At 43.9% G+C, this 11522-nt stretch overlaps 1 protein-coding gene across 1 annotated transcript in view; it reads left to right on the top strand.

Moving 5' to 3' along the window:
* Positions 1-11522, top strand: part of ncf4 (neutrophil cytosolic factor 4) — a 30312-nt gene that overhangs the window by 16894 nt on the left and 1896 nt on the right. The window contains exons 7-9 of the mRNA XM_053419790.1: positions 6879-6977; positions 10110-10261; positions 11075-11140. Of these exons, the coding sequence (XP_053275765.1) occupies positions 6879-6977; positions 10110-10261; positions 11075-11140 (317 nt within the window). The remainder of the gene's footprint in view (positions 1-6878; positions 6978-10109; positions 10262-11074; positions 11141-11522) is intronic.

Genomic DNA, 11522 nt, shown 5'->3' with positions numbered 1-11522 from the left:
GCATGTTTCTTTCTTGCACAGTTCATTTTAACTTTGGTTTTAAAAAGGGGCGGATGCTTCCGTAAAGATTTAACAGCTCCATGTCGTTAGGTGCACTAAGTGTCAATCATCCCGGCTCTGAACAGACAGGTAGAGTTTCTGCACACTAATGACACCGGCTTCAAATATGTGTTTGTGTCGTATCGTTTGCACAAGTGAAATAAACCTGCCAGTGCAGCAGTACTTGTATGCAGAGTACTTCAACCTTTGCCCAATGCAATAAAATCTTATTTTACATTTTTTTTACATTTAAAAAAAAGAAGTTAAATCAAGTGGATTTCTATGAGTGAATTGTTGAAATTAGTAAAATAATTGGTTACGCAATTGACAGGAATTCAAGTGTTTGTGTGTGATGCACATTTGTCTAGTTTTATCGGTGGTTATGTTTAAAGCCAGAAGAAGCTGTAATATGAGTTGTTATCTGCAGGTGGTGTGTGTGTGTGTGTGTGTATGTGTGTGTTTCTGCAGCTCCTGTGTGCTTTAGCCCCTTTACAAAACCTGTCCTAACCTTGCTCTCTCCACAAACCTGCAGTGAGCTGCACACAAACACACTGAATCCCTCTCTGCACACTTCACTGGTCTTTTTGCCAAACTCGTAAGCAGCAGCTCCATTCCACTGCGTCCTCCCCCTCTGCCACCCCCCCCCCCCCTCCCACACAGATGTAAAACATCGCTGCGCTCTCCTCTACCAGACCTACCAGCCTACTCAACATTTATTTTAGCTCCCTCTCTCCTTCTCAGAGGGAGAAATGAGCGCTCCTCTGTGCGTTTGTGTGTGTCTGTGTGTGTGTGTGTGTGTGTGTGTGTGTGTGTGACCCGCTGTGCAGGGAAGTGGCTCCGTCCACACGCTGATCAGTGGCCGGCCTGAGCCTGATGGATCGGAGGAGCTTGTCACAGATGAGTTGGTGCAAACGTTGGTGTTTTACACTGTGCAACACTTCATTCCACTCCACTTAGTATCAGCTCGGGCTCAACCCCGCAGCCTGCGATGAGTAATTGTTGACTTTGGCGCTATCAGTTTCCAACAAGGTCAATGGGAGAGGGTGCTGTTGGTGAACAGAAGCTTTCAATGATGCATGCGCCTGAGGGGTGGTTGTGTCTGATTTGTTAAAGTGGGGCAGGAAAGACAAAGAGGCAGGAACAAACCGGAGATGTTCAGATACCGGTGTTTCTTCAGGGATGAATTCAATCTATGGCGTTAACGTGGGCTGAATGTGCTCATGCACGGAGAACACTCTCACGCGTATCAGATTCAGAGTGACAGGTCCCCAGACTGAAGAGAGAGAGAACTGCATTGGATACCACAGCTGCAGGTCTGACTGTCTGCAGGGACAGTAACAACATTATGGACCAACAGCAAGTTAGAGATGTCTTATGATATTATAAGAAGTGTTTTGGTTCCTTATGAGACTGTGGCTGGAAATATTTGAATATGGTAGACCACTACAGTCTATATGGTTAATGGGAAACACTGGGATAACCGATACGAGCATCAGAAACGCCTCTGAAACAGAAGAAGATTCCAGCTCAAGCGTCGGCGTGTGCTTGAATCTATGCACTGATCCCATACGTCTTTAAAGAGCTTTATTAGTTTCACCAGATAAAACTACACTTTCCAAGAAATCACTTCTTCTTCTTCTTCTTCTTCTCCTAAAAAGCCGTGCCACTGCACTGCCACTGGCGAGTCCTGTTTTTAGAGCAGAGAAGAATAATAACGTTGTTGTCAAGTTACCCAGAACCGAAGTAAGATCTCAGCAATTGGGCGATAAATTCATGCTGCAAGTAAAACGTCGACGTGTACATTATGAAAGTCTTAAGCTTCAAGGAGTTTGAAGGAAATACTTGTTACGTGTATTCCTAGATTTATTTATTGGTGTTGTTTTTCAGTTCTGATCGTCAATAAATGAATTTGTTTTCAAAGGGATTAACTTGAGCTATAGGCCAAACAACAACCGGGTTAAATAAGGTTCAGTCCAGGTATCTGTAGGACGATGACATCATCTCTCACAGAAACAGCTTGAAGGAGAGAAAAGAGTCAAAGAGGTTAAAATGTTGAGTGAAAAATGCACAAAACCTCATCAAATGAGAAATTAAGATTCAGAGGGGGTGATAGTCGACTGAGACTCAGCTCCTTCTCTTTTGCAGCGAGAGCCATTAAAGCAGGAATTAGATCCTATTTTTAGATAAAGACCTTTTCAAGATAAAGAAAAGAAGATTAAATGAAGGTAAAGTAGACTTCGTCCTTCTCAATGGGAAGAGATATGACCTCAGAATCCAAACGTCCACTTGAGTGTAAAGAAGTGAAATTATGCAGCAGAAGGTTCATTGAGGTGAAATAACCACAGATCAGGAAAGTTAATACGGGAGGTGAGAAGAATATATGAGACCAGCAGGGTCACGGCACTGGTTATTAACAGTTTTACGTCTGTGGATATGTTTAAGATTAGAGCTTAATCATTGAATTAAAAAATGTAAAGATATCTTTGACAAAAATATTTCAAACAATGTTCAAACCAAGAGAAATGTCACCTTTTAATTGCGTCATATCCACTATGTATGATGAAGGAAAACCACACAGCTAGCCAGTTAGCCAGTTAGCCAGTTAGCCAGTCGGCTGTTGTCACCTTCTACTGTTTGTATCGGTCACTTCTGATGGATCGTGATTAATCATTATCGTTTGCTTCATAACATCAAGCTAGATAAATCGTTATTGTTTTGATTGAGAGCCCCCTAGTGGCCGAAGCTATATTGTTATATTGCTATAACTTCAAATCGGGGCAAACGATGTACGACGAAGAAAAGGCGGGAAAACTCAGTGACCGAAGAAGCTTAAGGGACAAGAAGTGTTGAAGACAGAAGTCCCCACGATCCCATACTTCTTCGATCATTAAGATTGTGAGACACCTACTGACCAAAGTTACATATCGTACGTTTTAAATCAATGAAGCTGCTTCGTCAGCAGGTTTCATGAGTGTACGAGATTCACTCTGTAGAACTTTAAGGTAAAAGCAGACTCACAGTGAAAAACACAGATACAAATCACACAACTCTGCACTTGTACGATGTTGTGTAGCTTCTTTCTCTCCGAGTCGCAGCTCATCACATGGTTCAGTGTTTCCAGCAGCAGCAGCAGCAGCAGCAGGTGTTTCCAGCTGAACCCATTAAACCCACTGCCACCTGTCAATCACCGAGCAGGAGACGGACACATTTAGCTCTATAAAAAAAAGTGGAGCATCCAGCGACTTGACAGCCAGTTATTTTCAGAATGAGAGTTAATTTTGGACTCTGTCAGGCGGCCAGAATCTTTATGAAATGCAAAGTACAGTAAATAATGGTGAGCTACAAATTCTCGTACTGTAAGAAGTCGGGGAACGTTTTAATTAGATTTTTTTTTGCCAAAGCCCAAATCCATCCTGTTGTCATGTAGCGTGTCGGCTGAGAAGCAGGAGGGACCCACGCCGAGGTTCACAACCTCTGCAGCTTGTGCTCGATCTCAGATCCGTCCCTGGATTGTGATCCTGTTCTCCGGGCTTTAGAGGAACTGGGCCAGCTACTTAAAATATGAGAGAGAGAGAGAGAGAGAGAGAGAGAGAGGAGAGAGAGAGAGAGAGAGAGAGAGAGAGAGAGAGAGAGAGAGAGAGAGAGAGAGAGAGAGAGAGAGAGAGAGAGAGAGAGAGAGAGAGAGAGAGAGAGAGAGAGAGACGCCTCACCTCACCTCTCATCTCCTCCTCCCTGTTGACTAATGAGCTTCAGGTTTAACAAGCTCATTAAGGCGGGGTCGGCAGGAGTCTAATTGTACCAGATGATTGCTCCTGTGGCTGCGTGAACCCAGGGGCTGGACGGCTACATTTAGAGACCTGCTCCTCGTCGGGCACCCAGGGCTCATCAACACACATCACTGGATTCACTGCTGCCAATAATAAGAAGCTATCTGAGGCTGCATTGCATTCTGGTCTATTTGTACTGCTGCGTGTAGAAAATAGTGAATCGTAGAATTGAGCCCCTTGGTCTTTGGTTCATAGGGTTGTGGTGATGTTGCTGTGGATCTGGTGTCTTGAGTTATGAAGTCTGGATACTTTACTGAACTTTTCCGGAGAGGCTGTATGTGGTAACGTAAATGTCCGAGTCAGCTGTTCTGGACACTTTCCTGCCAGATCCCAAGTAAAATGTCCAGATCGTTGACTATCGTTGGTCGTTGACTTGAAAGTGGAAGAAAACAAATATCTCCGGATGAACAAGAGCTGAGAAAGACGTGGAAGGATTCTGAGATATGAGATCTGTGGTGATAAGGGCTGATCCAGGTGTTGATGACGAGTCTGACCCGGAAGATCTATTGCTGCTTCTTCATATGTGAAAGGGAAACTCTGGATAATGTCCGATCGTGACTTCATGTGTGAAAACAGCTCAACACACAAAATGGCTCATCCTGGTTTTAAAAGGGTTTTTGTCTGTTTATCAGCTTTTCACCTTTTTCAAGAGCAGAGGCTGAAAGAAACTGGATTCAATGAAGTGATGGCTTTTCTTATGCTGCTTTTTAAATATCAAATTCAGTTTATGGTTTTATTAACAGGCTGAAGTGTTAAAAAAAAAAAAAACAGTAAATTGAAAAATAGAAACAGATGCTTCAGAGACAAATGTAAAAAGACAAGGACGGGGTTTAAGGAGGTAGAATGATGATGGTGAAGAGATGGAGCGAGAGAGGGAGCGATGGAGGGAGAGATGGAGGGCGGTTAAGAGAAAGGAGGGATTGCTCTGTCACATCATATTTGGTGTTTTTGTGGGGAGATAGTATCTTATCACCCCGGTAACACATTTTCACATCATCTATAAATTACAGCCAGCGGCAAGTCGGCATGATTATAAAACATCTTCTGCAAGGATGCATTAAAAATAACAGCCATGAATTCAAACCCTGTGTGTGTGTTTGTGTGTTTGTGTGTGTGTGTGTGCGCACGTGTGTGTGTGTGTGTGTGTGTGTGTGTGTGTGTGTGTGTGTGTGTGTGTGTGTGTGTGTGTGTGTGTGTGTGTGTGTGTGTGTGTGTGTGTGTGTGTGTGTGTGTGTGTGTGTGTGTGTGTGTGTGTGTGTGTGTGTGTGTGTGTCGTCGGGGTCAGGGTAATCTCAGTGGATTGTTAATCCAGCCGACTCCCTCACTCCCCAGCTTCATTAATCTGCCACTTGCCTCTGTCTCATTTTCTTCTTCACACACACACACACACACACACACACACACACCCAAACACACACACATCTATACACACACACACACTTGTTCATGCAGTCAGTCTTTCACCTACAGACACGTTTGTGCTTGAACATGCTTTTTAAATGTGTAATTCTTAATTTACAACATGTTCATGTGCAGCTTGGTTGGAGTCAAGTTGGCTGTTGGGCCTTAGTGGAGGTACGTGCAGACTCAAATCAACCTCATGGTGGCGCTACAGCAAAAATCAGGGGGTCACCAGCAATATAATCTCTATTTTAAATTGAGTGATGCTTTAGTGTAACTCTTCTTACAGAGGAAAGGTTCCTTCTCACTCCCTCACTCACACTCTGTCCTGGGAGGATTCTGTATCCCACAGACTCTCTCTGCACCTCTGCTCAACTTTTACTTTCCTTCTCTCCTCCTCCTCCTCCCCCTCATCTTCACCTCCCTCCCACTGCTTTAACCGCTCCTCGTTCTTTTCTCTTTTTTTGGGCTCCCGTTTCGTCTCCACAGCTCCAACGCTTGTCCAATTTTTAACGTCTCTCGTGAGCGCCCCCACTTTTCTGTTTCTGTCTTTCTCCTGCACACGATTTGGTTTACAGCTCCGATAACGACCCTATTGACATGGATTCTAATTTAAAATCTGGCAGATTTTTTTGATTCCAGACACACTAATGATAACCAGGACTGTTGAGCATCTCACACACACACACACACACACACACACACACAAACACACAAACACACACACACACACACACACACACACACTAATTTGCCTTGGAGGAGGGCATCTCCTCTTCATCACTTGCAAATGGCTCATACTTTTGGACCTTCTCTCTCTCTCTCTCTCTCTCTCTCTCTCTCTCTCTCTCTCTCTCTCTCTCCCTCTCTCTCCCTCTATCCCTGCCTTAAAAACACACACACACACTTACATCGTACTGCCAGTTGTACACATGTATTTACACACAGAAACCAAAAGATGCAATTCATATATGCAGATGTTTCTCCATTTAAATCATCAATCAATCAACCAATGAGAACCTTTCACAGGTTTCAGCTTCACACACGTGTTTGGAATCATTTTTTCTTTTCTCACTTTCACGTGAAAGGAATTGATAAAACAAAGAACTGGACCTCGGACTTTGTCACGTGTCACTTTTTAAGAAGTTTCAAAATATCTCAAATCAATCCTCAGATAATGAAAGTCAGCTCCACCTCACACACATGAATCATCACACACCTGGATACAACAATAATATAAAATACTCTCATATATGAAGACACAGATCCCTTCTTTCACCATTTTCTTACTTTTCCACAATCTCTTCTTCTCACACACACACACACACACACACACACAGACCAAACATCTCTCCTTTTTGCATCAGTCATCTTCCTTTGCATTCATCCTTTCTTTTGAAACATCCCTTCTTCCTCTCTCTGTTCTTCACTTACTGTTACATCACGTTATCTTCCACCAGTAAAAAGTGTGTAAAGTCTTACCTGTCCGCTCTCACCGTCTCTTCTCTCACTGGGTTGAGTGTGTCCGTCTCTCTGCTCTCTTCTCTCTCTCCTCTCACTGACTTTTTATGCTTGTTTGTGTGTCTGTGTGTGTGTGTGTTTGTCTTCCAGGCGATGTTTGACTTTCGCGGCAACGACAAGTCGGAGTTGAACCTGAAGAGGGGAGAGGTGATCTTCCTGCTGCGACGAGTCAACGCCGACTGGCTGGAGGTAAGAACGGAGAGAGAGGGAGCGAGAGTGGGAGAGGGAGGGAGGGAGGGAGGAGAGAAAGAGTGGGAGACTGGATCTCGGTGAAAGATGGATGGAGAGGGAGAGGGAGGGATGGGAGAGATATTGAAGAGGTGGCGGGGGAGAGGAGGCACGAGAGTAAAAATGGAAAGAGAGGGAGGAATCTTGTTCAGGATGGTGGAGGGAAGGACAGAGATGAAAGAGTGGAGGAGGAAAGAGGAAAGTGATGGAGGCAAAGACAAGGAATGGAGAAAATGTTGGGGATGAAGATAGGGGGGGAAAGGGGAGATGGAGGAGGACGAGAGGATGAGATGGGAGGAACAAAATGAAAAGCAAACTTTGATTCTACATTTGTGTGTCTGCGATCATGTCATCCCCTCGTCTACAAGAAGCTGCAGCACAGAACTAAATGTATCACAACATGTAGTGAAGACACAACTGGAAGATGTTTGCAGATAAAGATGTGTTCACACCTTTGTGTCTGGACCGAGACATTGTGTAGTGGTTTGCATGGTCCCCTCATCAGGCTCTGGGTTCGAGTCCTGGTTCGAGTTCTGGTTCGGCCCCTTCTCTGTGGAGTTATATTATCCTGTGGGTTTTCTCTCTAGCCCCCCCCCCCCCCTCCAGTCCAAAGACCAGCAGGTTGGGTTAATTGGAGACTCTAATTGGAACGTAGAGGTGAATATGAGTGTGAATGGTTCTCTGTTTGTGTAAAGATCCCTTACCATTGGTCAAAAAACCCAAACATCTGGATTTTGTCTCCTATCAGAATGAAACACAATCAGTATTTACTCTGAGGTCTAATACCTCCAGCTCCCATTTGCGTTGATGGAAACATGACACCCAGAAGAACTTGATAATTCCTTGGCCCTGAATGTGTACATCTTGTTTTTTACATCTTTGGATCAATGCACAACAGCAAAACATTTTCTTTGTATCGTGCAAAACTTTACGTACAGGGGAGAAAGAAGCATAAATAAAGAGCAAACTCCTTCTATTGGGAATGAAGTCGAACGTCCATTTTGAATGGCGTGTTTACAAGCGTTTGAAAAAACCTGCGTTTACCTGTTAATTTAGTTGTAAAAGATTTTTTGGATGATATCTGCTCCTTTATTTGTACTCGTTGGGTCATAAGAGAAATATTCTTTCTAGTTTGAAGTAGAAGTACTCGACCGGCCTGAACAGAGACTTGACCTCAACTCTATTTGACGTCTGAGAGATGGAACTCGAACATATGATCCCACCACAGCCCCAGTGATGCTCTGGTGGTTAATTTCCTGCAGCCCGGCTCTTGCATATTACATTTTAATGACACTTTGAAAGAGAGATTAGAATTTGTGTCATCTCCACACAGCAACAGACCAGAACAGTCACTGGTGTGGCGGAGGTGCCCTGCTCCACTTTCCTGCGCAGGAACAATTACTTAATGAACAAAATGACCTGATTCCACACTGCATGTCTCACGTGGAAGTAGTGCTGTCCAAAAATGGGATGTGGGACATTTTTAATTAGCTTAAATTCGAAGCAGGGACACATTTGTCGTGGAAAACCTGCTCTGTCACATCGTACGTAAAGAAGAAGGTCAGGAAACGTGTTTAATGAAAATGTGTGAGGTGTTGAGATGGAGTGATGAGAAGCCGGGAGTGGATGAGTGGGAGACAGAGAGAGAGAGCGGGAGAGAGAGAGAGAGAGAGAGAGGAGGTGGAAGCTGTGGTGGGAGCGAGGGAGCGAGGGAGCGAGTGGAGGAGGAGGATGCACTTATCCTGCCCCTGGCTTCTCTCGATACAGATCCTAGAAATCACCACGGAGGAGAATGATAATCTGTTTATTCTTATGCAACACTGCAAAACACTCGTTGGTCATTTTCGGCGTCTTTGCCTCCGCCCTTGTGGGGGCTTTTCAGTATTTTAGGGTGGGCGAGGTTAATGCAACACTTACGACTCGTGGAAAGTTGACTGAGTGCGTTTGATTTAGTCAGTAGACGAAGAGGCTGTGGGTGGAGAGCGTGACAAATCCAACGGGCAGACTGGTGCATCAAGGTAAAATGTTTCAAACTCACCAGAGGAGAGAGATCTCATCGGTTTCAGGATGTTTCAGGAGAGAAAATGAGAAAAACTCTCTGAGCAGGAGAAGCTGCAAACATTTCCGATGAGAAACCGACTTCATCTGCATCTGGTGTCACGTTATTCCAAAACCACATCACCAAGAAATCACCGAAATGTTTCCACGTTCCAGAAATAAGATTAACTGGTGAGTCGAGAGGAAAGAAGCCTATATGACATTTATTAAAACATACAATAGGTATCTGTAATATCATCTTTTGACGTGACTGGGTAGGTATCGATTAGTCTGTATATTCCTATTGGCTTTTATTTTGAAAATAAACTTCGGTTAGCGTACAGCTCCTTTAACTTAAACTTAAGAATGTTCATTCCCCTTATCTTCAAAGTGGTCTCTAAGGTACTCTCCTATTAAACAAATAAAATACCTTTATTCTCATGGCATGGTCATAGTAAATGGTGGATAAACTGTGTTTTTATAGCATTTATTCTTATCGCCCCTCAAAGCGCTTAAACTTCATATCCAACCCAAACTCGGACTGGTTTTGGCAGAACGCCCAAGTCCCTTAACTGTTAAGTGCTCCAGGAAGCTCCTTTACAAATATCCTGGTTTATTGTTACACGTATAATAATCTTCAGGAGCGATGCCTTTGATTTGCAGCGTGAGATCATTGAAATGCTTGAAGAAGAAGCCTGGAGAGAATTCCACGTGTCAGGCCCGATGGGACCGAACCTCATATCTCACACGTTGATGCTTCCTTGTACAGTAAACTGCCGGAGATGTGCTCCATGAGATGTTCTCTGCACGTGTCTGAGCAGACTTCAGGTGAATGGACACCTGGAGGGTATTAAACACCGAGCGGTCGGGTTGACTGTTTGGAACAGAGGCAGCACGTCCTGAATAATAGGTTCATTAGTTTGGGAAAACGATTCTCCAGACGAAGCTCCATCCTCATATTTCTCTCCTTCAAATCATCCACTCATCTCGTCGTCAGTGTTCTATCAGTCCGGCCGTTCACTTTCTCCATCTCCTCTTCTCTTTTCTTTTCTTCAGGGCACGGTGAACAATCAGACGGGCATTTTCCCAGAATCCTTCGTGAAGATCATAAAGCCCCTCCCAGAGAGTGAATCGGAAGGTGAAGGTGGAGCTCACACCTACAGCTGCCTGCGCTGCTTCCTGCTCACCCCCTCTGGAGTCGCCACCAGGTCTGCTCGGGAGTGTGTGTGTGTGTGTGTGTGTGTGTGTATCTGTGTGTGTGTGTGTATGCTTGTGCATGTGTGTTTGTGTCAGGTTATCTTTTCACCCCTGTCAGGCGTTTCTTTATTTGTCAGCAGGATTTAGCAAAAATACTGCTGAGCTGGTTTCCACAAAACTTGGTTTAAGGGTGAGACAAGAAGAAAAAAAAAATGAATTTGCAAAATAAAGTTTGGTAGTGTTGAAATTGAACATGTCTGACATCACACTGAGTTGGTCTTTAGTCTTAGATTCGGGGAATATTGCTTAGATCGTCATATTTCCAGCCACCTGACTCGAACTTTGTCGTTTGTGAATATTAAGTTGAACCTCAATCAGTCCAACAACAGAATGCATGGATATGATCGGCTGTAGTTTCACCCGAATGCTAAAAGGTTTAGAATGTAACTTGCAGAAATCTGTATTAGTTTTTTACTCTGAGCACAAAGCAGTTGTACTCTGTTCAAATCTGAGGGTCTTTACTCAAAAATAAATAAAAGTTTGCCCGGAGATAAATTCATCCCAGCAGGTGAAAATGTCATATTATGGCTAAAAGACTAAATCAATACTAACTTCACCAAAATGAATCTCCTGAGAAAACACTTCACATGGTCTAATCTCAGTTAAGCTCTTGGGAACGGGGTCAATGGAATCGTTTTGTTTTGTGTAACATCTCTGGTGATTACACCTGTAGGGCTGAATATTTCATGAGCCTTTGAAAAAAACGTCCAAAACTCAGTGTTTTAAAACTGATCCTGTAAGATTGTGTGTTTGTGTGTGTGCAGAGACGTGTGTGTCCAGGAGGACCTCACCATCCAGCCGTCACACAAGGAGCTACTGTCCCGCATGAGGTACGTCCCCTCACAGCACAGACTTCACTTCCTTTCACTTATTTCCTTCGACTCGTACGAAGCGATGACAAATATCACGTTTCATAACTCTTCATTAGATTTATACTCACGTGGGGAAACAGTGATGAGGAGAAACAACGTGTTAATAATTCCTCTGGACGCTTGTTTAGTTGTTTTCGGGGGAAATGATGGGATCCAACCTCACACCTTCTAAATGATGTGCTAATGGGATCCAACATGGACGTATTTGATGACAGGCTGCAGTGAGCTCAGTGGAGGACATCATGCTGTCATCATCACGACGGGAATGAAAAGCCTCAGTTTGTTGCTTGTGTCGCACATCAACGAAAAAGTGACTAATTGCTGAGTGGTGACCTTTGAC

The sequence above is a fragment of the Pleuronectes platessa genome, chromosome 3 (assembly GCF_947347685.1).
Source record: "Pleuronectes platessa chromosome 3, fPlePla1.1, whole genome shotgun sequence".
NCBI lineage: Eukaryota > Metazoa > Chordata > Actinopteri > Pleuronectiformes > Pleuronectidae > Pleuronectes > Pleuronectes platessa.
This window is presented reverse-complemented; position numbering and strand designations above follow the sequence as displayed.